This window comes from Leucopleurus acutus (assembly GCF_964270905.1).
Source record: "Leucopleurus acutus genome assembly, chromosome: 19".
Lineage (NCBI taxonomy): Eukaryota > Metazoa > Chordata > Mammalia > Artiodactyla > Delphinidae > Leucopleurus > Leucopleurus acutus.
In genome coordinates, this window is record NC_139161.1 from 24,398,319 (window position 1) to 24,425,917 (window position 27,599).

A 27,599-nucleotide genomic window follows, 5' to 3' on the forward strand; every position below is an offset into this window, starting at 1 on the left:
GGAGGCGCAGGAACACCCTCAAGCACAAGCACTCCTCTTCCTCACCCTTCGGGGGATGGTGCTAAAGGGATCCCCTCCTCAAAATGAAGTCCCCTCTTCTCACTTCCACACTGACAGGCCTCTTTCCTGCTTTGAGGCTTCCCCTTGTGTGCACTTGAGCACATGGATAACAGATCAGTAAGGCACTCCATCCAGGTTTGTCCCCAAACAGCAGAGACTCACGACTCCGGCTAACTTTATTTTTGGCCCCAGGTCAGGTCTCCCAAAGGGCTTCCCAGCCAGTCACTTCACAGTCTCCTGCAGTCACCACCAAGCAGACTTCTTCCTTGAGAGACCTGTCGTCACTCCAACCCTTGATGACATCTGGTACCACCCTCTCCAGTCACCTGGGCTCCAGTCTCTGTCCAAAGGCCTCAACCAGGAGGTCAAAGCATAGCTACCAGTTTGAAGGTGCCCTCAGGCTTGGCAGGAACCACGTGGACGAAAGTCTTGTAGAGCACAGCCCCCTCGGGCAGCCTGGTGACCAGATCCACAGCCTCCGAGTTGCTGGGACTGGGCACGTAGACCTCCTTAGTGTAGCGGACTATCCCCTCCTCCAGAGCATACAGGTACTTCTTCTTCCCCAGCCCCACCTGCAACACACAGACCTGGTCAGCTGGACAGTCAGGGGGTCCATCCCAGGGTTCTAGGATAGACTCTTCACAAAGATTCAGGCCCTGGGGCCAAAGGGGAGGATTCAGAAAGCTCCACCTCAGGTTCCCTTTCCCACTGCTTGGTAATTACTCCATCACAAAGGCGGGAAAAGAAAACTCCAACAGCCAATCGTGGTGGTTACTCAGGGCTGATACCTGGACCCATATCTGTGCAGCTGGCCAGAAGCCAGAAGCTGGATAGATGCCCAAACCAGGCCCAGGAAAATGTCTCTAATCACTGCTCCTGGGAGTTTGCTTCACTGAGGCTTAACACAACACTAGTCTGATATACATTTTCATCTATATGGTGATCTGTAAAGTTTAGGCTCAACGCTATATGGATAATGCATACACTAATTAAACAAAATGATATCAGCTGATACTTATGTCACGCTTACTGTGTGTAAGCACTGTTCCAAGCCCTATTATATACATTAACTCACTTGATTCTCACCTTGTGAAGTAGGTACTATCGCTAACCCTGATGTTCAGGTGAGAAATATGAGCAAGGAGATTAAATCAACTGTGTATTACATATTTCTTTTCTTTTTTTTTTTAACTATACACGTCATAGCTTTTTTCTTTTAGAACTTGAGATTGCATGTGTGGCCATTTTTACCCAGTATTATTCAATATCTCTCTGACTAAACGAACAGACTGGTTCAAATCCCAGCCCTACTACTAACTATTGTGTGATCTGGGCAAGTTAATTTACTTCACTGTATCTCACTTTTTTCATCTGCAAAATGGAGATAAATATTAACTATTTCATAGGGTCATCTTGAGGATTAAATGAGTTAATAATCAGAAAGAGCTTAGAATACTGCCCAGGTCACAACATATTAGTTTTTATTATTGTTGTCATTATTTTATTAAGTCTGAAGAATTAACACAGCCACATACTGCATGTCTCGAGTTCTAAAAAAAATAAAGCTACTACACATACAATCAATTCACATACAAATTAGCATTTTTGAAATAATTATAGGTTATTATCAGTCTTTCTGTGCCTACTAAAATTGCCAAAAAAGAGGTAAGAAGGCAGAAGGAAATTGATTACAGAGGAAACTAAACTAATATTTTAAATAATGTAAAGAATATAGTACAGATCTGTGTTAAAGAACTTTCCTACCTCAGCAAGTAATACCAACTTGCTGAAACTGAAATCCCTGCCTGGTATGGACCTAATTTCTGGCCCACAAACTGAATTCTATTTTATTAAATTCAAGTTATCTTTCAGCCATCTAATAATAACTTTAATCAAAGGAGGAATTCTTAAAAATAAAAAATGAATAAATTGAAATTAGTTTCCCAAGATTAAAAAAATATCTTAAATCACTAGAAATATCCTCTTCCAAGAACTGGGGGTTAGAAAGGAGACCCCAGAGAACCAAGCTAATGCTATTACCAAAGCGAAAAAGTGATTTGGGAGTCAAGCAGACCTGGTTCAAATCCTAGCTCTGTCACTACACACCCCCCTCTTCTAAGTTTCTGGCATCCTACCTGTAAAACAGAGATGACACCTACCTGCCCTAGCGATGGGGTAAGGATGAAACGATAATGCAGGCCCAGGAATCAGCATGACACTTGGCATTTGGTAAGCACCCAATAATTGCAACTGTTACAATTACTATGCTCAGGAGCATGGAGAGGTGAAGAAAAAACAGGGGTGGGGGGGGGACAGAGCAACTCACATGGGCACCTGGGTGCCAGCGGAAGTGGCGCTGAGTCGCAAGGATGTTGCCAGCATGAACATAGTGACCTAGAAGAGAAGTCCACATGTGTGCTACCTTTGGGCCCCCACGATGAGGCAACACAGCGAACTGCTAAGAAACCATGGCAGCCCTCGCCTTCCTGGCCCAAATGCTACATACCAACCTCTAAGCCTGCCCCTGGATAAGACCAACTCCCAGTCTGACACAAGGAGCCCCTGTCTCCCACCCGGCAGCCTCCTCTCCAGTCGCATGGCCAAGGTTCCCACCTATCTGCTCTTCCTCAGCCCCTCCACCCTGCCTCAGGTCTTATCTGTTTCTTTAATTTGGAACTAAATGTTCTGGTGAGCAAAATGGAGAGTACAGGACAGGGCACTTGTGTGCTTTGCCCGCTCTTCAGAGGAACACCAGGACAGCAGGGTAGGGTGCTAAGTGGAAAGTGGAAGCCAGGTCACACCCTTACCCTCCATTTTCTTGATGCCAAAGCGTTTGCCTGGTGACTTTCCACCGAGGTTCTTAGAGCTGCCGCCTGTCTTTTTGGATGCATATCTGACGGCAAGAGCTGTAGCCTGAGGGGGGCTCAGCAGGGCGGTAACTGCAGAGAGAACAGAAATGTTATTCAAACAGAGCGGCTCCCCATCAGACTTTTTCTCTGCCTCAATGGGTCATTTGCTAAGCTGAGAGGTGGCAGGGGGCAGTGTCAGGGGAGGTGAGGAAGATGTGTGAGCAGAACTTGACTTTGTGGGTTTTCGGGGAGTGTCTGAGGTCCTTGGCTTTCCCCCACGACAGGGGATAAGTCATTCTTGTATTGTCCATGGTGTAAGCAAGCACTACATGAGCTGTCTGTGTGTGGCCTAGGGTTGAGGGGAGGGAGTAAAATATAATTGGAAAAAAAATAAACACCATGTGCCCTTGGTCCTGACACATCCAGTCCTATTGAAGAGAAACAAAACCACAGAAACAGGACAGCAAGAGGACACCACAGAGCTGCCTGTTTCTGCCTCACTCACCATTATGCCCTCAAGGCTCAACGCACTGTGGAGAGGCCAGACCACAGAGCCCAGCAACAGGACACCCAGAGACAGGCTCCTGCTTTGACCTCACCCACCACTTTCTTAGCCATCACCCATCCACTGCACATCAGATACTTGTAAACAAAAAGGGCAGCCTCTGTGAGGGTGACTCCCGCAGGCTCCTGTCCATTTCAGAAGGCTGGGCCCTTTCTCTGTTCGGCAAGTCCATCAAGCACAGGTCCAACCAAGAAGACTGACACCCTGCCCTTGTTAATCTGACCTCTCCAGACTCATTCCAAAGTGCTCAATGGTATTTATTTTAAAAGGGAAAGTGAACTAAAATTCATAATGACCAGGATGGAAGCCCTGTGCTATATGACAAGCCCAGGAATGGCAGTCCCAGCATTCAGGTCTCCAGATACAGCTATGGTTAATCAGGGTCATGCCAGAGTCTTTACAGAAGGCTTGTGGGTCCTGGAGTCTATAGGTTCAGAGTTCCTAAAACCTAGGTTTCTGAAGTTTTAATGAGAACAGAGACTAGCTGGGGCAAAGGACCAGAGATGAGGACTTACAGAGACAACACGTGAAATGACCAGCACCAGGATCTACCTACCTTTAAACACCTATTCATTTATTCACTCAATTTCAGGAACTGGACTTTGCTTTACCTAACTTACCTCACTCACGAATCTTTGCCCTTCACCCTATTCCCCATCCTCCTCAAAGTAAATGATGCTACCACTTACACAGCTGCTCAGGAAGAAACCAAAGAGTCACTGCAGATTCCTTCCCTTTGCTGATCTCACATATCCAGTTCACCAGCAAGCTCTGTGGATCCTATTTCCAAAACGGATTTCAAATCCACCCATTTCCCTCCAAGTTCACTGACACTAACACCCTGACTAAATCATCTCTCCTCAGGGCTACCATTACTGCTTCCCGTCTGGTTTCCTCATTTACCACTCCTACTCCCTTTAAATTCACATAAGAGCAATAGTTTGCTTCTCAAAATGGAAAATTGGGTCGAGTCATTCTCTTGCCCCTCACTCTCTTACAAAGCCAGGCCTCCGGTCATCCTTTAGGTCTTAACTTACATGTTACCTCCTCAGAGGGCTTCCCTGACCACCCAACCTAAAAAAAAGACACAGACACATTTTTCCCTTTCTGTCACAGTAGTTGCAACAATTCACAACTATTTTATTTACGTGCTTATCTATTAGAAGTAACCGTCCTGCGGGTAGAGACTATGTCTTCATCTTGTCTGCTGAGATCCTCAACACCTACCACAGTGTCTGGCACAAAGACCTCAATCTGCTGAATGAACAGATTAACTTTTTGCGCGCCTATGTGCCAAAAGCAGTAACCCATTTTTGTAGATAATGGGACCCAAACAAACCGAGACAGGGGAAGCGGAGAACCGTCACCCACCCCTAGGGAAGCTGTATTTGCACGCCTGGCAGGGAAAGGTCACGTGCTCCGCGCCCTAGCTGTCACACGACCAGTGACTACCCCTCAAACCTCGTGGGCCCCGCACACTCCCCCCAGTCCCCTCCCGCCCCCAGGGTCATCCGTGGGGAACGACCTCCAAGCCCCCAGATCCCTGCAAGGTCTCCACTCCGCCTCCACCCCTCGCCCGGCGACCGCCACGGCGGCCGTTTACCAGCTGTCCGCGTCCTCTGCGACAGCACGGCTAACGCCATGTTGGCCTTACACTCGCTTCCGGTCTGAGAAATCTGCTTCCGCTACCGGAGATCTATTTCCGGGTCATGCGTGGCGGATGAAAAGGTGACGCGAGAAGTTGCTGGTGAGCGCTGCCGGGCGGGCGAACCGGGTAGGGCTTACTTCCTGAGCTCAGCTCTGCAGAGGCTCGGTGGCCGGGGCGTCCGGCGCTTCTGCCGCGGTGCGTGGGCGAGCCGCCCACCCTGCTGTCGGCGGGAGAGGCTTGGAGCCCGCGCAGCAGGGGCCCGCTTGTCCGACCCCCGCATTGACCCCCGCATTTTGCCAGAAACTACCGAGGCCCGTGCGGGGATAGGGCTGAGGTCTCCCTAGTCGTTCAGCTTACTTTACTGAGCGCTTCCTGCGTGCCAGATACTGTACTAAGCTCTGTAGATGCATGCTTTTTCTTTTTTTAAACTACTTACAATCTTGTAAAGTAGGTAATGTTATTACTCCTATTTTACTAAAAAAGAGAGGCCCAGAGAGGTTACCTGGCTCATTTCGGGTCACACCTGCAGTGTTAGTGAATATCTGTTCAGAGAATGACTCTTGTGCACGACCCAGCAATTGGCAATCCTAGATCTGTCTGCAAGAGAATTGAAAACATCCCCACAAAAACTAGGACATGAATGTTCATGGCAGCATTATTCATTCAGAATGGCCCAAAATGGAGTCAAACAGAACGTCCACCCGATGATGAATGGACAAACAAAATGTGGCATATCTATACGGTGAGGTGTTATTCAATCATAAAAAGCAATTAAGTACTGACACATGCTACAACATAAATGAACCTTGAAAATATTTTGCTAAGAAGGCAGTCACAAAATTCACATACTCAGCTAAAAAAGCGTGACTCTTGGTATCTCCATTTTACATGCAGAGGTCAGCAAAGAGGTTGTGTTGAGTCTTGTTCGTACCTCATTAACATTTTTTAATAGTAACCTCCCCTTTGTTTAAACCTCACCTTGACCTAGAAAGGATTTGAGAAGGTTTCCTGTTAGACTACAGACATAGCTGTTGAGTTCCAGATTGACCGTGTTGGGACCATATCCTCTTTCTCTGTGTATCATTTATTTCCTTAAAGCTTGGCCATAGAACACATCAAGTGGACTGAATTCAGTGCTACAGTCTATGTCTTATCTCTCTTTTCTTTTTAGGGAATTAATCTGATAGCACATATTGATGGCTGTAGAGAAGTCATCACTCTCACTGGATTCCAGTGAGAGTGAGTCTGAGGAGTTGCCAACATTTGCCTTTCTGAAGAAGGAACCGTCTTCAACGAAGAGGAGGCAGCCTCAGAAGGAGGAGAAGATTGTAGTGGTTGACATCTCAGATTCTGAGGCCTCCTGTCCTCCATCACCAAAACTGAGAGATCCACCACCTGTTCCAGAGACAGCTGAAACTGTCATACGAACAGAGCCAGTCAGGGTGCTCAGCAGTGGAAGTGAGGATGAGGAAGAATTTGCTCCCCTGGCTGAGAGACTTACTTGTAAGTTTTTGACCCACAAGCAGCTGAGCCCTGAGGACTCCAGCTCCCCAGTTAAAAGGGTTTTAGATCATCAAAATAATGAAGGAGCATCACGTGACTGGCAATACCAGCCCTTCACAAAGATCCGTGATATTCCTCTCTGTGACACCTCAGAGAGGTGTGCGTCGAGTAGCAAGGACCCTGTGGTAGACAGTCCATGCCATCAGTCGCCAGCCTACCCAACTACCTGCTCTGTCCAGAGCAACGGCGTGACAGTAACTAAAACAAATGCTGAGGTACCCCCGCCTCAGAAGAGAACCAAGCATCATCAGAAGGTCCAGAGGAGAGGTTCACAGGGACGCCAGCAGCGGGGACAAGCAGGCCAAAAGGAAAGCACCCAGAGGCAACAGGAAAGGAAGAAGAAGGCAGCCCTGGTTAAGAGGCTGAAAGCTCAGAGGCCAGAGGAATGCTTGAAGCATATCGTTGTGCTGCTGGATCCAGGTCCTGCAGGCGTCTTTCTTTACCTCATGCTGGGTGAACTGCTTTCTGGGCCCCACTGACAGCCCCTTTCCCATCTGTTGCAGTGCTCTTACAGATGGAAGGTGGGGGCCAGCTCCTCGGAGCACTCCAGTCCATGGAGTGCTGCTGTGTGATTGAGGCGCCGGCCGTGCCTTGCAGCATCACGTGGAGGAGAAGGGCTGGGTCCACTGAGGTAGGGGTTTTCTGGCTGCTGTCTCTCCTCCATAGAGTTACACGATAAATATGCTTTTACTCTGAAGGATATATTATCAGTCAGGGCTCCAGCAGGAAAGCAGGTAGCACACTCAGCTGAGTATAACTTGAGGAGGATTTAGTAAAGGAGCTGTTTCCCACGGTGTGGGCAGGGTGCAAGGAAACTACAAGGGACAGTGCCGTACCTCAGGACGATAACGGCTTTAACTTGGTTTCTCCACCTCGGGTACGGCTGCCTTTTTGGATTGGTTAATTCCCTGTTGTGCTGGGCTGTCCTGTGCCTTGTAGGATGTTTAGCATCTACCTGGTAGCTGCCAACAGTACCTGTCCCACTTGTGACAATTGAAAATGTCTCCAGATATTGCCAAACGCCCCTTGGGGGGGTGGGGGGGAATCGCCCGTTTCTGTCGCAGTCATCCTATAAGGAAGAAATTCTTATCCCCACATCACAGGTGGGGAAACTGAGGCCCTGAGAAGTTGAAAGCCTTGTTAAGGATCACAGCTGAGTAGTGGCTGGGGGGGGTGGGAGGGACTAGAACCCAGAGCTCCTCCCACCTGTGCTTTGCAATATTATGGGTCTTGGCTTTTGCTTATAGGGACCTAATCAGAAAACTCCGCACAAGCCCTGCTCACGGCTACTCTGTAATACTGTACTGCTGTAGGATTGTGGACCGTGACGCGGCTTTGGCTGTGTTTGATTATGCCCTAGTATGGCGACGAAGAGGTGCTCTCACAGACTGAAGTTTCCTTGGTGATTCTTATCTTTGTCACACAAAACCTATGTGTAAGGGCCACTCAGCTTAGCATCTACCCTCAAAGCCCAAGTTACTTATTTTTTCCAAATCCTTTGGAAGAGTTTCCTTCACTCCATTTCCCTATTCAGAATGCAGAGAAATATTGGCAGTTACTTCTCAGTCCGTTTCAACTCACTAATGCTCCTTTCTTACTCACTGCCTCAGAGGTGCAGTGCACTGAGGCTGAACAGTTGAGGACTGGGAAGGACAGGATTATGGGTTACTATTTCTTGCCACCATGACTTCATTCCAGAAGAAAAATGATAATGCAAAGTGGACTAGGCTGGGCTTCCCTGGTGGCGCAGTGGTTGAGAGTCCGCCTGCCGATGCGGGGGACACGGGTTCGTGCCCCTGTCCGGGAAGATCCCACATGCCGCGGAGCGGCTGGGCCCGTGAGCCATGGCCGCTGAGCCTGCGCGTCCGGAGCCTGTGCTCCGCAATGGGAGAGGCCACAACAGTGAGAGGCCCGCGTACCGCAATTAAAAAAAAAAAAAGTGGACTAGGCTGATGGGGGTGAAGTCATTCACCCAGAAGGCCTGGATCTCTCTCGCAGGTGCTAAGCACCTGCTGACCTGCCTCCCTCTGCCGGGTTCCACGCCCTTTGACAGGATGGAGAGGAGGACTGGGTGGAGGAGCCGATGGTTCTGGTGCTGCTCCTGGCAGAGGCGTTTGTGTCCATGATCTACAACTTCAAGCAGGTGGGCACAGCCAGAGGGGTAGGCGCTGAGGCTGGGGCGGAGGGCTGACTGCAGGGAGCAGGCACGCATGCATTTCTGCCCCTTCATGCAGGGGAGTCTGGGCAGCACCAAGGAAGGGAAGGAAACGCTTCGGAGCTTTGTAACTGACATCACAGCAAGGACAGCTGGGAAAGCTCTGTCACTGGTGATTGTGGATCCGGAGAAATGCTTCAGGTTTGGATTTGTCCTCGAGACTTAGCATTAAAAGGGGCAGCTCTTGGGCCAATGGGGGTGAATTTATTCATCCCAGATCTGGGTCCCTCTGCAAAATAGCATCCCTCCTAGCCCTGTGGGACTCTCTGGTCCGGTCTTCTCACACCTCTTCTGCCCAAGCTCGGCCTGGAGCTGCCGCTCTTTGATTTCCTTCCCTGCTCCAGGGCTCCGAATCCTCCAAGGAGAAGGAAACAGAGGGTGGCAAATGGAGAACAGGCCAAGGAGAAGGAGAAGCAGAGACAACCAGAGGCCAGCACAGCGGCTGTGGTGACCAGGGTAGACATGGAAGAGGTAAGAACTTCTGTTGCCTGAGGCATCGTGGCTGCCCACTCTCATCTAACCCGATTCACCATGATAAAGAGTAAAATGCCTGCTGGACACTACTTTCTACCTCGGCACTAAGTAGGAGAGAAGGGGCCAAACGGGGAGCCAAGGGGCTGGGGTGCAGCTTCAGTGAACGGTGAGAGGAGAACCGTTTCAAACTACCCTCTGCATACCCTTCCAGTCCATGTGCTTTGGGGTTTCTAGGCATTGGTAGATCTGCAGCTACACACAGAAGCCCAGGCTCGAATCGTGCAGAGCTGGAAGGAGCTGGCCGACTTGGCGTGCGCGTTCACAAAGGCTGTGGCCGAGGCGCCCTTCAAGTGAGTGCCCCCAAGTCCTGGCTCGGTTGCTTGGCCTTGTCTTTTACAGTCGTTCTGGTACCCAAAGATGATGTCCCTTTCCCCTGAACTCTGCTGCTAGCCCGTTGTCACTCAAGTTTGAGGCAGAAGGAGTTGACCTAACCCTGGGAATTCTTGGAAAGAGCCCCCAAGCTCAGTCCCTTTAAAATGTTCTCCTGTAGCTTATGTGTAAGTTTGTGTTCTGCAGGTTGGTACTGGGTTATCAGTGGGCCAACTTACCAGGAGTCATTGCAGGTCAGGTTACAATGAAACAAGCCCTTGTAAAACAATTTTTTAGCCTACTTAGCTCAAGGGCTGTTCATAGTCAGAATTTAAAATCAGTGATTCCTCAGAGACAATCCAATCCAAGTCCCTCATTTTATACCTGAGGGAACTGAGGCCTAAAGAGACCGACTTGTCAAAGTTCCTAGCAAATCAGAAGAACCAAAACTAGACTCCAAATTGCCTGATACCCAGTGCTCTGCACTAACCCCCATGCACACTGCCTCCCCGATCAAGATACCCCAATCTCAATGCAAGCAAGAGCCTCATACTTTTCTGGTAACTTCTTTTTTGATGAAGAGGAATAGATGTCATTTTTACGGGAATCGGCAACTAGCACTGCTAGGGGGCAGAATGAGCATTCAAATTGGCCAGGTAGAACATCATTCCCACCTCTTCCCATGTCAGTGGAGGGTTTTTAAGTTCCTAGGTAAGGGGACAGGTGCAGCACAGTAACATGCGACTTGCAGCTCAACTGTGCTGTTTGCAGGAAGCTCCGAGATCAAGCTAGTTTCTCCTTCTGCCCGGAGAGTGACTGGGCTGGAGGGGCAAAGGTGGACCGCTCTGGCAGGGGGCTTGCAGTGGTCTGGAGGAGACAGATTCAGCAGCTGAACCGAGTCAGCCTGGAAATGGCCAGTGCCGTTGTGGACGCCTACCCCTCCCCACAGCTCCTGATCCAGGTATGCCGTTCCAGGGGTCACTGCCCAGTGCACTGTGGCCTTAGTGGACTCCCAGTTTCCATGGACAGCACTGGTGAGGGCCCAGGAATGCCTTGTAAGTCAACAGTGCGGGTCTGAGATTAGAGTCAACACTGACCAGGGAGGGAGGACGGTTCTCATCCCCCAACCCAAGCTTCCCGTCCCTTATTCACAGATGAGGAATGACCGTGGGTGGTATGGTATTAACAGGTCATTTACCACTTTCAGGCTTATAAGCGGTGTTTTTCTGAGCAAGAACGCCAGAATTTGCTTGCAGACATACAGGTGCGCCGTGGGGAAGGTGTGACAGCCACCTCCCGCCGTCTTGGACCAGAGCTCTCCAGGCGTATCTACCTTCAGATGACCGCTTTGCAGCCAGATCTCTCTTTAGACAGTGCAGACTGATGCCAGCCTTCAGGGACAGGGATGAAAAGCTGATTTCCACCCCAGCCCCCCGACCTCAGAGCATGACTACAGTGCAGGGATCAGAAGCATCTCCTGCAGCACAGCCTGGGTCCTGCCCACAACAGGCTTTCCTGGGCGTCGCTGTTTGCGATAGTGTCCCTACCTGTCAGCTTGGGGCAGAGGCTGAGATGCTCACATTTGCCTTCCTCTCCCAGCAAGTCAACTGCCACGTACAAACCACCCCGACCCCTGCCCCAGCCAGCCCTCAAAATACAAAGGAACAAAGACAGACCACTCAGACACGTATTTAATAACTGTAAAAATCCAAAAGAACCTCAGCGTCAAATCTTGAGGTCACAAGTGAACTGCCCTCGGTGGGCTGCTTGACAAGGCTGGACGTGCTCCCGCCTTCCTCCCGTCCACGGAAGCTGCCTCAAGCAGCCAAGGAACGGGGGAGGTCTGATCACTATGCTGACTTCTGTATTCTCTTAATCTCATTTTATGTACTATGTGTTTAGTTTCAATAAAGCATTTGTACCAATGGCTCTGGAGCTTGGAGGAAGACTAAAGGAATGTGTAGTGATTCTGGGTAAGGTGTGGGCCTACGCAGCAGAGCTCTCCCTGAGGGAGAAAAGAACAAGTCTTTTCTTCCACTGTCAGGACGGTCACAAGTGTCAGTCTTATCCATGGGCCACTAGTGCCGAAAAGACGGACCCCACTCTGTCTCTGGACATGACAGGTTCTTGCTCTCCCTGGGGAATCGGGAGTCTTCTGTGAATGAGCACCGTGACGGCCATTTCTGATCCCTTCATCCAACTGTTGTGAAAGGAGGCAAAGGAGGCCACAGAGCAAGAAATGCTGAGTCTGGCAGACAAGAGAATGGACAGTTCTGCCCTTATTCATGCAAGTCGTTAGTGTACCACTTTTAAACTCCATGATGCTACTTATTTCCCTTCATTGTGTAGTTATATCTAGAATCAATTCTAAACCTCAGTCTCTTATGAAGCTTTAGTTTTCAGGTTGCCTATGAGGTATTTAGTCACACTGATTATGTAAGAGAGCTGTCACAGACAATGTGGCTTTGCAAGGGTCCACCTTCTTGTTTATTGGCAATCAGGGAATTAATGCTCTCAAATTGACGCAAGGAGCCTGGACCATCCCCATTTTATAGAAGCCACATAAAGTGCCGCAGGACTCTACAAGAGCTGCCCAAGACCCTCATGGCTATGAGATTTCTATCTGTGGGTCATGAATCTGTTTCCCGTGAAAGATTCTATACTCCAGCCGAGAGACGATTCTGGTGTAAGTTTTGTTCTCTCAGTACACGATAAAGGAGGCAAAATGATGGGAAGAAAGGATACCAGGGTGGGAATCCAGTTCTGCCTCAAACCAGCTAGGAGACCATAGGCAAGTCATGGAAGGCCTCAGTTTCCCTGTCTACAAGTGTTACATTGGACTGGATGGTCTGGAAGTCCTGTCACAGCCTGAGATTTTGTATGACTGTTAAAATATCTGAATGTCTGAGGTCCTTAAAAAATAGGTATGCCCCTCCCCCCCAATTTAGACTAGATTTGCTGAGTATGGTGTTCCCCTAGTCCCCAATAACACACTGCCTCCTGATCTGCCCTGGCTCCCCAGGGAGGAATGAAAGAAAGGGTTTGTGACACACAAAAGTATAAATGTAGTGACAGCTGACCTTTAGTAGAAATGAGTCTTGCCTTTATACAGCTTTGTATAACAACTAGAAAAGGCTATGTTTTGTCCTCTCCCCACCCCAAGCCTATTCTTTTAAGCATGCAGGTAACTGGCCCCACCTCCTATTTCTCCTTATTCCACCAGGGAAGCCTGACTAAGAAACAGAGAAGTCTTACAAAGAGGAGGTCTCAAGTACCAAACGGCAGCCATGTGATGATGGCAGGTAGGTCTGACACTAAAAAGAGGTTGTGTCCAACAGAACCCAATTCCATAGGAATCCAAGCTCCAAGGCTGGGAGGCAGCAGGTGTGGAGGACAAGCTCACTGCTGAGAATCGGTCTGCAGGACCCACCGGAGGATGTCGTGGCTGCGCAGGCCCCGGAGCGCGCTGTCATAGATGGTGTTCACGCTGGTGCAGAGGGGCTGCTGCTGCAGCTCCGTCACCCGACAGGCGACCAGCCCGCCAGCCACACAGAGCAGCAGCAGCAGCAGCAGCAGCCTCAGCACAGCCCAGGAGCGAGTGTGTTTCCGGGGTGCTGGCTTCCGGGGCCGAGAGCCGGACTTAGATTCTGGAGGGACAAAGTCACAGAAGGCAAAAAGTCCAGTCAGTTTAAGGACGCACACTCTGCAGTCGATGCTAGTCTCCGTGCACGTCCACTCACACCCCTCTGCTCTGATGAAAACTCCCCCAGCCCTGAGGAGAACACGTTTTCTAGACCATCTGAGCTCTTAAAAACTTTGCTATGCAGAGATTGAAACATGAACTCTTTCTCCCTTGGATCTCAGGGAGCAGATTCAAAACCGGATCTCATTCTGGGTGTTTCACTTAGCACACAGTCCCCAGGGTCCTAAGTTCTCCATAAGATGCTGATGACCTGGTCCCCTTAAGACCAAGGGGAGGGGCCCATCAGGAGGCATCAAGCGTGGGTAGAGTGCTGCCCATTCGGGGAAACAGGTTCAAAAGTTATGAATATTGTTAATGTTTTTATTATAAAAAGAAAGCCTGCAAGAAAGTATACCATATTGGTAACAGTGATTAATGCTGGCAACAGGGGATTACAGGTGATTGCCATTTTCTGATATATATAAAGAAATTGTCTGCAGTGAATATAATTATTGAAGAAAAAATGGTTTTGAGATTTTTAGGCAAATTTTTTAAAAACCTGACTGAACACCCACATTCCAAGAACTACATGATCCTGTCATAGGTTTTTCTCACTTAATCCTATCACTAATCTGTAAGGAGGTATGATCCTCATTTACACAAGGCAACAGAAAGGTGGTGAGGTTGGGCGACTTGCTCAAGGCTAGTGGGGGCAAGCAGGGACAGGCCCTGCAGGCCTCCCTCCCCACAGAGCTTCCCTGCTCGGGTTCCTCTCCCTCAGGTGTCCCTTCTGGCCCAGAGGATATACGGTCCTCCCTTATACATAGAGTCACATTGCTACACAAATCCAACGGGACATATTCAGGCAAAACACTAACGTGTTTTATATACGACATGGCTCCACGAATGCAGGCCAAGTCATTCCCCTGGTGTTCACCACACAGAGTGATCGGGTCCAACTGGGAAAGAAAATCACAGGCAGTGCTGGCACCACTGAGATGGCAGCACACACTCAAAAGCTCAGTCCACTTCCTGGATGACGTCAGGGACTTTTAAGAGTAATGTGACCATATGCAATCTTCACCTTTCTGGGTGATTTTAGAATCTAACCCTTACAAAAAGTGCAACTCCCTGTTCTGGAAACGTTCTAAGCTATATCTGACCCAAACACCTGCACATAAGCATGTGACACTGGGGAAACAAACCATTCGGGGCAGTAGGAGGGTCCCCATTCCCCGTAAGTGGACCCTCTGAGTTACTCCCAGGCCTTAGAGTACGCTGTACCTGACGAGGTCTGCAAGCTTGTTCGCTCGCTCGCTCGCTCACTCAGCCATGCCTGGAAACCAAAGCCATGTCCCCACCACACCCCTCCTGGAACCCTGCAACTGAGAGAAAAACCTACTCGGGGCCTGATTTGCTTCCTTCTTAGGCTTCTTCTCCTGCTCCCGCTTGGCTGCTTTGAGGGCGTCATACTCTTTCCTCCGGCGCTCCTTCTCTTCCGCCTTCTCCCGCTTCCGCAGTTCCCGCTCCTGAGCCTCCTTAGCTCGCTGCTTGGCCTCCCACTTCTTCTCGGCCTCTATGAGAAAGTATACCCAAAAGTGGCTTCTCTCCCACAGACCTCCAGTGCGCTTTCTCAAGTGATTATGGATTCGGGCTCCCTTCCCTTATGCTGTGGATCACACAAGATACATTAAAAAGCAACAGCTGTCTTTCTGCTCTCCGGGAAGTAAGCCCTCCCTAACATACAATAAGCTGCTCTCAGGGTTTGCTCAGTGGATTCTTATTCAGGGATTCCTAGCCACAAGCAGCAGAGATTAGGGTGATGTAACAAGGGTGGGGGGCATAAGAAAGGCATGGGTGACGAGTGTGATGCTCCTTTAGAATTAGGTACTAATCCAGAAGACACAGCCGCTGACAGCCTTGCACAACTCAACTATGAGGAGAGGAAACAAGGGAGGCGTTGATTCTATGGGAGTCCCATCTTCCCAAGCTTCGGAAAGGAATGTGGCATGGGGAGGGCAGGAAGAAAAAGGGAGCGCTCAGGTTCCAGGTTAGAGAAGATGGAAATGTTTTCCTGAAAAAACAAGACTACTAGTTTGTCAGAGGGTACCCTAGACTTCAACTCAGGAGTCTATGTGACATTCCGATTTATTCCACAGCTCAAGTGTTTACATACAGCACCCACCTTACAAATTACTGGTTTCTAAAAATGCGTTCCCAAATTATTTGGAAGACTGAAGCACATTTTTCCAAAGCCAGAATGCCACAAATGGTGGTTAAATGTCCTTTTAGGGCTCAAAAGCCTATTTGAACTATCATGGAGCTCAATAGTACTATTCTTATCACTGTAGCTTTCCACTGCTTTTCTACATACAAACAAGCTCCAAGTTCCAGCTGAGCACCAAGAATGCCAAGAACACACTCTGCCCAGCCTCGAGAGAACATGTGCCATCCAGAGGCGAAAGCAGCAGTGGTCACAGTAAACATGGGCAGCACAGCGGCCATGCGTGTACAGGGAATGGTCACAACTCAGGGGTTCCAATCTCAGGGGCCGCCTGTAATCAGTACTACACGTGTCCCTCTAACCACGGGAGTCCTCCAGCAAGCGGGCTCAGAAGTCAGCCGGCTCGTCAACAGAGCACCTACTGTGTGCCGGGCCTTGTTCCAAGTGCTCGGATACAGCAGTGAAGAAAAGTCAAGCTCTAGTGCCTAAGTCGTCTGCTTTCTACAGGAGACAAACAATAAACAAGTGAGCAAATAGGGAAAAGGACAGTGATATGTGCCGTAAAGGAAGTAACTGAGGATGCGACAGAGAGTGGCAGGTGGGTTGGCTCTTCTCGTTTGAGTGGTTCTGAAAAGGTTAAGGTTAACCTAGGGCAACAGATGAGGACCACATGAAGCCAGCAGGCAGCCAGTAGGCAGCCACTTAAAGACCTGAGGGAAAAGGAAACCAACAAAGCCCTTAAGATGAGACAGTTCTTGGTGTGTTCAAGCAACAGCAGAGGATCGTGTGGCTGACGGTAACTGCACTCTCTCCCTGGTGTGTGGAACGAGGCCGGAGAAGCAAGCAGGCCTGGGTCATGGCGGGCCTTGTTGGCCATGTTACTGAGTTTGAATTTCTTTCTAAGTTCAGTTGGAAGCCATGAGAGGGTTTTAAGCAAATAGCGGCAGAAGTGATTTGTGTTTTGAAAAGATCTCCCTGGCTGCTGTGTGGAGAAGGCACAAGTATGGAGCCAGGACATGGTGCTAGGAGGCACTGTGGCAGCCCACCGGCTGGAGGCTTGACTGCGGCGGTGGCACTGGAGTTGCCACTGCGGATAGACTAGACATAGTAACAGAGTAACTGAAGAAAGCAATCACGGACATCTTCCCAATTTCAGGCTTGAATAACTAAAGGGATAGTGATTTCCCATTATGGGGGGACACCAGAAGGTGCTGAAGGGGATCTGGTTAGGCATGTTTAATTTGAGATACTTATTAACCCTCCAAGCAGACAGAAAGATAAACAGTTGACTATGACTGTGGGGCTCAGTGGAGAAGCCAGGACTGGAGGGATGCTGCCATCTACCACCACGCTGTTCCCCACTGCTCTGCACGGCTCCTATCCTGGATCCTAGCTCCTCAAGCATGAGGCGGGTGGCCACCTACCTCGGTCTATTTCCAGCCGCCGCTGCCTCTCTCGCTCCTGATCCACCTGCACAGCCTTCATGTGCTGTAACACCTGCAAAGGGAGAGGAGGGTGCTGAACTACTCAACGCAGTTGTCTTCACTGTGGGGAGTCTCAAAAAAGAGACTGTTCTTTTCAGGAGCCCTGATCACCAGAGGCCCTGGAAGCTGTGCAGAGCTAATGAAGTTAACCTTATCCTGTGTCCTCACTGCACCAACCTTAGCCAGAGAAGAGCCATATAAGCCCAGTTCACTAAAGCGGTCAGGAAAGAAGTCTGTGAAACACAGTGCCAACTGGAATCTAGAGAGTCCTGCCATCTACAATCGCTTCATGTAATTCTCCCAGCAACTTTTGTGTTAAACAGGGACAGCACTTCCTCTAAGACACTTTCCTGACCTCTTTTGGCTGCCTCAGGCTCCCCTCCTCCCACTCGTGGGAGTTTTCTTATCCATCTCAATCCTAGACTGTAAGCTCCCTAAGGGTTAGGGACTACTGTCCTTAGCTCTGCAGGTGAGCACAGCATTTAGCTAGTTATAGCACTCAATACAGGTGTGATGAGCAACTGACCGGATGCCCATTGTAAAAATAAGGAAGAAAACCCAGGCTCTGATGTCACATGGCTAGAAAGTAGCACAGCTGAGCGTGTACGTCTGCTGAGTTCCTAGGCCAGAGCTTGTCCCTCTTACGTATAGTGCACAGAGGCAGGAGAGCTGTAAGAGAAAGGCATTTTATGAGCTCAATGAACACTGTTGCTTGACTGCATTAATAAGAGAAGAAAAGCTCAAGTATTCTAAATGAACACAGCAAATTGTCTTAATTTTCTGTTTCGCTACTGCACTAGACAACCTGCAGGACAGACATGTATTCAAATGTAATTATTTTACTTCATGGAAACTTCAGACATGCCCACATCTATCATAAGAGGGACACAGGAGCAGGTCTGCAAAAGCCACTCCCTCCAAGAGCCTGGCTTAAAGCCACAAGGAACCCTGTCCCGAGTAAGCCAGGACCTGCGCCAGCTGGCACCTCTCCAGGGTCAAGCTTACTAAAAAATGGCCGCTCAACAAGGGGCTGCAGGATCTGGAGGAAGGTCAAGCATGATGTGGAGAGGGGGCCCAAGTTCAGAGTCCCTGTCTCACCCTGAACTCTGAATTCTATATAAGCACCAACCATTCAGTTGGCTTTAGGGGGTAAAAACTGGCTAAATAAAGAACCTGGACGTTTAAGAGCCGCCCCTTTTAGCTTGGCTACAATACGTCAGGAGTTAGTTACCTGACAACACAGCCCAGTCCGAAATGGGAGAGGCTCTTCTAGAGCCCCTGGAGGGTCGCTTTTGTCTACCTGTCCCCGTCCACAGCAGGTAGTAGGCACCTGGTGATTACTGCTGAACTAACCAATTATTTTTAAAAGGTGCTTTTCTATGTGCCAAGCTGATTAGTTACTATGCACCCACAAGGTCAGAACTGACGAGACCTAAACTAACTCCTGGAGACAAGTGACCTCCTTCTGACTGGCCCACGCCACTCCTGTACGTGCCTAAAGGTGTGCGCAGGAGAGGGCAGCGGTGCCGGAGCGTGGCTTCTCACCACGTCCCCAACGCACCGTGCTCCCCGGAGCTTTGTCTGGAAAATATCTGTGAATACTAAAGACCTTTACACTCAACAAAAGTTATTTTTGTAGGTCAAAAACTGGAATATCAGCAACTTTGGTTTAATATAGTATTAGTTGAATGAATAAATGGATCAATGAAAGGTGTTGCATACTGAGGATTTCTCGGGTCAGAGATAGAGAAGTAACACCTGCTTCCCAGGTTCATGAGGGTTATGAGATGAAACATGCAAAGCATGCACAACAGAGGAAGAGCAGGCAATGGTAGCTATTGTTAGTCTTCAGAAGAGACAACATTCTTAAAGCAGCATGTTTTCAGAACAGGATTCACTGATCACTTGTACTGTTCCCAGCTGAGGGCAAACTGTGGCCTTGGCTTCTTGGATGCACTGATGCTGTGCTTGGTTTCTTGTAACAGTGGGTGACACAGATGATGAGACTATCTAAGAAGCCCTGAGCTAACGATAAGAAAAGAAAGGCCATTACTCCCAAGATTCACACATTTCGCTTACATTAATCTAGCATTTAAAGTTAACTCTTTTGTGTTCACAACGCCCCCTAAACATAGCCAAGTCAGTCATCTGGTGCTCAGCTGAAGCAGCAGCAATCTGTTCTAAAGCTGGAGGGAAGAAATGACTGTAGCTAGAGTTTTTGAGAGATGCGTACAGTGCTGTTCTTAAGAAACAATGCAAAGCCCCTTCAAGGTTATTGGCAGTATTTGCCTTCCAGGCTGCCAGTTAGTTCCTTCCTCCTGTCAGATGACTCAACTGAAGTCAAATGCCAGATGTGCCCAGGATGTGTCTGTTTACAGGTATAAACTTACAAATACTAACAACACCTTTATTATCAAAATTCAATAACTGTGACTCAGAAAGGCTACAGTGCCTAACCCTCTTGCTCCATATAAACAACTGTCAACAGTGCAGTGTTGGATCATGCAAGGTCCTGATTTCTAGGAACAGAAGTACTGCAGTAGAGCAGAAGACAGTATTGTTCTACTGCTTGTAAAGAGAGAAACAAAGGTGCCTTTGCCTGACAGGTTCAGAGTAGACATTTTCAGAGACCTTCGTGCTTTAAAAGACACAGCTATTTGGGGCTTCCCTGGTGGCGCAGTGGTTGAGAATCTGCCTGCTAATGCAGGGGACACGGGTTCAAGCCGTGGTCTGGGAGGATCCCACATGCCACGGAGCAACTAGGCCCGTGAGCCACAACTACTGAGCCTGCGCGTCTGGAGCCTGTGCTCTGCAACAAGAGAGGCCACGATAGTGAGAGGCCTGCGCACTGCGATGAAGAGTGGCCCTCGCTTGCCACAACTAGAGAAAGCCCATGCACAGAAACGAAGACCCAACACAGCAAAACTAAATTAATTAATTAATAAACTCGTACCCCCAACATCTTCTTTAAAAAAAAAAAAAGACACAGCTATGGGTGCCCTGGGAGGGGAAAACAAGAGGCGACAGAGGCAAGTCTCAGGGAAACGTATGAAGGAGCCGCTGGGGAGCCTCGTGCTTACCTTGTTGGCACACTGCTTACACTGCTTCTCATCCAAGCAATCCCCTGCCACCTTGGCCAGGACAGGATCCAGGGGGTTATCCTTCAGGTCCAGCCACTTCAGACTCTAAACAGATGGGGCAGAGAGCCTGGTAAGCCCGAGTTCACATAAAGAGCCCCTCAAAGTGGAACAAAACGAGCAGAAAGAAAGCCCTTCTCTGTTCCGGCCGCAGGGAAAGCCGTCTGAGGCTGTGACAACAAGGTGGTATTCCTCTCGGTCTCTCTCACAGCCACACTCCCTCAGTCCCCGAGGCCTCTGCCACACCTGGCCATGAAACATTGGGTCATGAATTGTTACCTTGAGCTGAGCAAAGCTGACAGGCAGGGTGACCAGCCTGTTGTTGAGGAGGTCCAGGTGCTGGAGGTTGACCAGGCGGCCAAAGTCTGCTGGCAGCTGCCGCAGTTTGTTCTTACTCAGGTCCAGCTTCACCAGGTGTGTGAGGCCACAGAAATCCGACTAGGACCCAAAGAGAGAACACCTTGGCCTTGGGCTCACACACTGTGATGTAACAGTCCAGGAGGCCCCAGTCAGAGGCACCTATGCGCAAATACTGACTCTACCTTTTACTAGCTGCTCCAGCTCGAATGAAAATGGAGATAGCAGGCATAGCTCCTGGTGGTGAGCCGTGAGCCGTGTGTGCAGAAGGGCTTAGCCCTTTTTAGTGGTAGCCTGCCTGCAGGCCTATCCTGAAATTATGCCTTATGACACAACTCCCCCAGACAGGAAGGAGAAGCAGCAGGGCTCTAGAAGGAATCATGCTTGCTTGCCAGTCTTACCGGTAGAGCAGTCAGTTTATTGCAGGACAGATCCAGTATGGTGGCCTTTGGGAGGGCAGCCTAGGAAAGGGAATGAGAACAAAATGTCAGATCAACACATGGAACAATTCAGTGACATCTGCTAATGAAGCATTTTCCACAGAAAGTTCCCATGATTAGAAAAGGCCTTTAACATGGACATATATACACTACCAAATGTAAAATAGATAGCTAGTGGGAAGCAGCTGCATAGCACAGGGAGATCAGCTCGGTGCTTTGTGACCACCTAGAGGGGTGGGATAGGGAGGGTGGGAGGGAGATGCAAGAGGGAGGAGATTTGGGGATATATGTATACGTATAGCTGATTCACTTTGTTATAAAGCAGAAACTAACACACCATTGTAAAGCAATTATACTCCAATAAAGATGTTAAAAAATTTTTTTTCAACAAAGGAAAAAAAAAAGGCCTTTAAAAACAAAAAATAGCACTGAAGTATAATGTTCCTGGAGACACGAAAGGAAAAATGAGCCAGTCACCCACGACCTAGAGAAGAATGCACAGTAGGGATGTGGCTGGGGAACATCCAAGGAAAAAAGACCAGATTCTCAGAACTTCTCCATAGCACTTTTAAGATTCTCTCTAGCACTGCTCCTTATTAGGTTTCAGGGCAGGGACTGTGTCTAATATAGCTCTGTGATTTCCATATTCTCCAGTTCAGGGTCTGCCAGGCACTCAATATACCCGTTGGCTGATTCGTACCTGAATGAATGAGTAAGTGAGTGAATGCAGAGTGAAATCAAGGCCCTCACAACCCAGCTCCGTTTTCCCATGGGGTTTGGGATGGAGAGGCTCAGCAAAACTGCCCCTTCCGTTCTCCCAGGGGCAATGCTGCCCCAACCGGAGGCCTGGAGTGAAAGGTTTCGGACAGCAGTTCTAGGGCCAGGCTGAAACATGGGGCGGGGAAGAAGGCAAATATCAGTTAAGGACACTGGGCCAACGTGGACTTTCCAAATGTCAAAGTCCCAAGCATGAAGTTTGACCACCTAAAGAAGTTTGAGATATCACAGTGGGAAGTACACCGTGGTAATAGTTACATGCATCAACATTTGCTACCTGCCAAGTATTTTACATTACAGTCTTATTTAATCCTCCCAACAACCCTATGCGATGGGAATCATTATCACTATTTTATACATGAGGAAATCTAGGCTTAAAGGATAACTAAGCTTGCCAAGGGCACTCAGCTATTAAGCAATGAAGCTGATATATGAACTGGGAATCCCATTCTAACCTCCATACTACACAGCCAAGGCAGAGGGAAGACTGGGCCAAGTGCCAAACGCAAATATAATTCGTTAAAGGCAGTGAGGAAAGTGCAGGTCATCCAAAGGGAGGCTACTGTGGGGGATGCGGGTGGGGAACCAGGTGGGCAAAGCAGGGATGTACCATCTAACTCCACTTTGGCAACAAACTAGTCTTGTAACGTCCCTGGGGCCTCAGGCTTGTTTCCCCGGTTGGGGGTACGGGAGTAGGCGGGTGAAGGGGTGGGCCACGATGGTGCGGATTCCCACCAGTTTCAGAGTTGGGAAGAGACTTTGCCAACCAAGCAGTGAGATGTCACATTCTTCAAGGAAGCATGCCTCAGGGCTGGGGCAGCCAGCTAGGATTTCTGGCTTCCAAGAAAAGCCAGGTCTGGGCCACACCCAGGTCTAACCGGAGGCCTACTTGCACCAAGTCATTCATTCATCTGTTCATTCATTCTCCGCATACATCCAGCAATCGCGCTCTGAGGGCTCCTACTTTGGGTCGGGCAAGGAGCTGAGCGCTGAGAAAGCCCCTGAAATGGGGGGGGGGGGGGAGATTCACTCCTGACCCGTAAAAAGCCCATAGCCAGACAAGCAGCTCCTTCCCATCTTCTGGAACTGTGCCAAAGTGACACGTGTACATCCCAGGAAGAAAACTGGGGCCGGACGCGGCCTCCCCCGGGGAGTTAGTCCCACTCCCCCCACCTCATTTTAAGCCATGGAGACTGAGGCATGCGAAAGAAGGCGACCAACGCAGGGGCCAGCGCCAGTCGCGGGTGGGCGCCTGGGCCTCGCGGGACTGTACTGACCAACTCCTTGACCGGGACCTCATTCAGGTCGCTGAGGCTCAGATCCAGCTCGTGGCCGTCCAGCTTGTCGCGGAGGTTCCCGCCCTTGCTACCGGCCTTGGTCATGGTGACGCCGGCTGAACGAGTCCCGGCTCCGACGGGCAAGAGAAGGGCTGAGAAGCCGCTCGTCGCACCCAACCTACAAAGCCTGCGTCCCCGGCCGCCGCAGGTGCGAGACCGCCGCCGCCCGTCCGCCCGCCAGCCGCCCTCTGAGCCCTGCGCCCCGTTCCCACCGGTGCAGCCACGACGACGACCACTTCCGTGTCCACGTCACCTTCCGCGGCCACTGAGACGGGCTGGGCCAGAGCGGCCTGAGCGTGTGCGGGAGCGCCCTCTATCGCCCGCCACCGCCGGGAGCGTGAGGTTCCGGCTCCGAGTTCAGTCGCCAGCCGAACAGCTGTGTTCCCTGGTGCTGGGAGAGCACGCCCGCGGGCAGTCGTCGCTGGCAGCGCCAGGAGGCGAAAAGACTGGGGGCCAGAAGACCTGAGCTCCATCCAAAACTGACCTCATCAGATCTCCCCCATCCCCCTGGATGAGCAGCCGAAACTGGGTGTCCTTCAAAATTGCTCTCTGTCCTCTATCAATCCCCAAACCATCATGATCCGGAAAACTTTGCCTCTCTCTCTCTCATCTCCTCCTCACTGCCCCAAGCCCTGGTCCGGGCGACCATCAGCTTGAGCTTGGATTACTATTCTGAGTCTCTCTCCCTTCCATCCACCTCCACCCAGCTGCCCAGATGATTTTTCTAAAAATCTATCCAAGTCTCTCCTCTGCTTAGAACCCTTCAAATAACTACCTGTAGGGTATGGACCACTCTCTTTTCTACACTGAGCTCTGCGTACTCCTGCAGCCTCCTGACCAGCCCCTGCCTGGGATGCTGTGGAGGCTTCCAGTAGGTGGCCTCCAAACCTTTCCCTCTCCTGAAATGGCCCTGCCTTCTCCACTCACCTTCTCTGCCTAGCTAATTACTAGTCCTTCAGGAAAACTTCCCTGAGGTTTATGAATCCTTAAGCAATCACCATGCTTCATCTATGGGTACAGGAGAAACACGCATAACAATGGTACCTGGCTGATAGAGTCTGGGGAGGATGGAAGGAGTAAAACACATGAAGAGCTTACAGCAGTGTCTGGCACTTAGTAAGTACCCAATAAATACTAGCTATCACTTATAATCCACCTTGTGCTATACTTACCTTTATGTCTCTTTCCTCCATTCTACGTTGTGATGGCAGAGATTTCGTTTTTGTATCCCCAGAATCTGATGCAGGGTAGTTGCTCATTCAGGGGTCTGTTGAATGAATGAATGAGGCACTTTACCCACTCCAAGCTTCAGTTTGCTTATCTTTGAAATGGGGATATTAAAACTTCTCTCAGAGGGGAATTATGAAGACCAAAAGAAGTCAGTGCCATGGCCTACTCATTTAACAAATCATTGTGTGCACCCCTCCCCATCCCCAGCAAGGCACTGTGCTCTAGGCTTCTGGGAAATAGACAAGAGCAATTGGGTAACAATACATTAGCACTTGGCAATCTCTAAAGCCCTTGAGCATCCTTTTTTTTTAACATCTTTATTGGAGTATAATTGCTTTACAGTGGTGTGTTAGTTTCTGCTTTATAACAAAGTGAATCAGCTATACATATACACCAGTCTTATTCTGATAATGTATTGATACATGAAGAAACTATGAAGCACATTTTTTTGTTATCTCTCTTTTATGAAGGAAGAAACTCAGGGAGAAGTAAACATGACCTTAGTCACACAGCTGGTTGAGGGGAAGACCCAAATTTTTTATTCCAAATCCTGTTTCTTTTCACTACACCCTATTTCCCTACCCCCACCCCAGGAACCTACACACATAATTATTATAGAAGGTAGAAAGAATAAGGGTCCTAACACATACAGAGAAAATCTGCGTGTGAATGTGCAGGGCTGTGCGGGTGTACATTTGAGTGTGATAACACCAGACTAACATATGTAAGAGCGTCCTGTGTGCCTAGGACTGTGACTTACGTATATTATTTCTTTTAACTCATAACAGCCAGATATAAGAGGCAGATATTATTTCAGTTTTAGAAGGGAAGTAATTAAGGCTCAGAGAAGTCAACTATTTATCTCTTTAAGGACAGTCACAGCAAGTGAGTGTATTTGGAAGAAGGTGGGTCATACCCAGCATGGCAGGGAGGAGGAGCCTGGGAAGAAGGAAGAAATCAGAAAAGGCTCCATGGAGGAAGTGGCATTTAAGTTGGGCTTTGAAGAATGGGTCAGATGGAGCTTCCCTGGTGGCGCAGCGGTTGGGAGTCTGCCTGCCGGTGCAGGGGACACGGGTTCGTGCCCTGGTCTGGGAGGATCCCACATGCCACGCAGCGACTGGGCCTGTGAGCCATGGCCGCTGAGCCTGCGCGTCCGGAGCCTGTGCTCCGCAGTGAGAGGCCCGTGCACTGCGGTGAAGAGTGGCCCCCGCTTGCTGCAACTGGAGAAAGCCCTCGCACAGAAACGAAGACCCGACACGTCAAAAATTAATAAATAAATAAATTAAAAAAAAAAAAAAGAATGGGTCAGATTCAGACAGGCAAAGATGCAGCCCAGGGAAGCAGGGCAGCAGAGTGAGGAATTGACAGCAGCTCTTCACTTTGAGAAAGATTTTTTCACTCCCTGAGGCTGGAAAACCACAGCTTCATGAGAAAGTGAAGCCTGTTATCTGTTGACAGCTTTTTGCTCAGGAACGATAGACTAGCCCTGCGCTGCGGCTCCTCAAACGAAGTGCCACGTTGTGTCAGGATAGTGAGGTTGTCTGAGCAGCTGCCGAAGAGGACACAGGTAGCACAGCCCTTGAGAAGACAAAGCTCAGGACCAGGACAGGAGGCAGCAGCTTCCTGGGAAAACCTTGGGCATCAGGCCAGCGCTGCCACTGCTAGGTCTAGTGCGATCCTGGCAAGTTGATCCAGCACTCCAAGCTTCTGTTTCGCCTTCTGTCGAATGGGGATAATAAAATGGGAAAGTGTGTCAAGGACCCACGGAGAGATGCATGCAGGAAAGAGCTGAATGGTACCATGCAGTGACGTCAACCTTTCTGAGGGCAGCTGGCCCCTTTCATGCTTCAACCCACAGCCAGAGGTGGACTGAAAAAAAGTCAGACTCAGAGAGCCCTTGAAAAAGGCCCCAAAGAGCTTTTTAAGGCACATGATCTCTGTATATATAGCTTACTTATTTACATAGATTTGCTTTAAATACTTCCACATGTAAAGAGATAAACCATGTTCCTATAAATGAGTCCGTCCCAAAGTGAACTTCAAATTTAAAGTAATTGCAATTAGAAATCCCAAAAAGATTTTTTATTTATTTATTTTTTGCGGTACACGGGCCTCTCACTGTTGTGGCCTCTCCCGTTGTGGAGCACAGGCTCCAGACGCGCAGGCTCAGCGGCCATGGCTTATGGGCCCAGCCGCTCCACAGTATGTGGGATCTTCCCAGACCGGGGCACAAATCCGTGTCCCCTGCATCGGCAGGCGGACTCTCAACCACTGCGCCACCAGGGAAGCCCCCAAAAAGATTTTTGTTTTGTTTTTAGAACTAGGTAAAAGTGATCTTAAAATGCATATAAGATGGAAAAAATCTAATTCATATGGGAGGGTAAGTGTATGAGAATTGCCAAGAACACTTAATGAAATTAAAAAAATAGCCATGAGGGGGGCTATTGTCACCATGAGTATAGCATTGTCATGGGCACTCATCAATGGAAAAACATAGAGAGTGTGGAAACAGATACAAACTTACAGGAGTCCTTAATATATAATTAACATTGTATTTAAAGTCAAATCCATCAAAAGGGGAGTAGTTGAACAAATTAGAATGTATTTACACAATGGAACCTCACTGTGGAACATTATGCAGCCATTAAAGAGAATTCATAGAGCTACATGTATTGACCTGGAAAAAAAAAGTTTGTTGTATATGCTCAAGCAAAAAATGCAAGTCACTGAGTAAGATGCATGGCATGATCTCAGTTTTAAAAAATTTAAAACTTTGACCTTATTTCAGACTTAAAAGTTGCAAGGATAGAAGGAAGAATTCCTGGATACCCTTCACCCAAATTTCCCAACTGTTAACACTTTACTACAGAAATATACACATATTTCTGAACTATTTAAGAGTATGTTGCAGACATGATATCCCTTCATCCATAAATACAACAGTGTGTCTCTCCCAAGTACAAATAAAACTCTTATATAACCGCAGGATAGTTATAAAAATCAACAAGTTAATACTGATCAATACTATTATCAATCTATGGACCTTATTCAGATTTCATACATTTTCCAGGATGATTTCATTTTTTGGAAAAAATACATAAAGGGAGAGGTGAAGAAACATTTACATATGTCTACACGTGTAAAAGAGCTTGGGAAAGGTATGGAATACACACACTTTTAATCCTGCT

General features: G+C 48.9%; 4 protein-coding genes across 5 annotated transcripts in view; 2 read left to right on the forward strand and 2 right to left on the reverse strand.

The window, feature by feature from the left end:
• Positions 1 to 218: 218 nt before the first annotated feature.
• Positions 219 to 5,134, reverse strand: MRPL27 (mitochondrial ribosomal protein L27). The gene is made up of 4 exons (XM_082860115.1): positions 5,078 to 5,134; positions 2,868 to 2,999; positions 2,387 to 2,454; positions 219 to 632 (listed from the first exon to the last, which is right to left on the reverse strand). The coding sequence occupies exons 1-4, from the start codon at positions 5,115 to 5,117 to the stop codon at positions 426 to 428; spliced, it is 447 nt and encodes a 148-aa protein (XP_082716241.1). The 5' UTR covers positions 5,118 to 5,134; the 3' UTR covers positions 219 to 425.
• A 69-nt stretch (positions 5,135 to 5,203) lies between these two features.
• Positions 5,204 to 11,317, forward strand: EME1 (essential meiotic structure-specific endonuclease 1). 2 transcript variants are annotated; one of them, XM_082861668.1, is made up of 9 exons: positions 5,204 to 5,221; positions 6,294 to 7,105; positions 7,189 to 7,316; positions 8,739 to 8,828; positions 8,920 to 9,041; positions 9,245 to 9,371; positions 9,609 to 9,724; positions 10,515 to 10,704; positions 10,951 to 11,317. In XM_082861668.1, the coding sequence occupies exons 2-9, from the start codon at positions 6,319 to 6,321 to the stop codon at positions 11,125 to 11,127; spliced, it is 1,737 nt and encodes a 578-aa protein (XP_082717794.1). In that variant the 5' UTR covers positions 5,204 to 5,221; positions 6,294 to 6,318; the 3' UTR covers positions 11,128 to 11,317. The 2 variants fall into 2 exon arrangements, with proteins under 2 accessions (XP_082717794.1, XP_082717795.1); XM_082861669.1 differs by having other exon boundaries at positions 5,207 to 5,248.
• A 101-nt stretch (positions 11,318 to 11,418) lies between these two features.
• Positions 11,419 to 23,405, reverse strand: LRRC59 (leucine rich repeat containing 59). The gene is made up of 7 exons (XM_082861670.1): positions 23,122 to 23,405; positions 21,029 to 21,088; positions 20,550 to 20,708; positions 20,214 to 20,318; positions 17,074 to 17,146; positions 14,828 to 15,001; positions 11,419 to 13,390 (listed from the first exon to the last, which is right to left on the reverse strand). The coding sequence occupies exons 1-7, from the start codon at positions 23,224 to 23,226 to the stop codon at positions 13,143 to 13,145; spliced, it is 924 nt and encodes a 307-aa protein (XP_082717796.1). The 5' UTR covers positions 23,227 to 23,405; the 3' UTR covers positions 11,419 to 13,142.
• Positions 23,225 to 27,599, forward strand: part of ACSF2 (acyl-CoA synthetase family member 2) — a gene marked incomplete at its 5' end in the record, with an annotated part of 35,894 nt that continues 31,519 nt past the window's right edge. The window contains one exon of the mRNA XM_082861587.1: positions 23,225 to 23,395. Coding sequence (XP_082717713.1) covers positions 23,225 to 23,395 — 171 coding nt within the window. The remainder of the gene's footprint in view (positions 23,396 to 27,599) is intronic.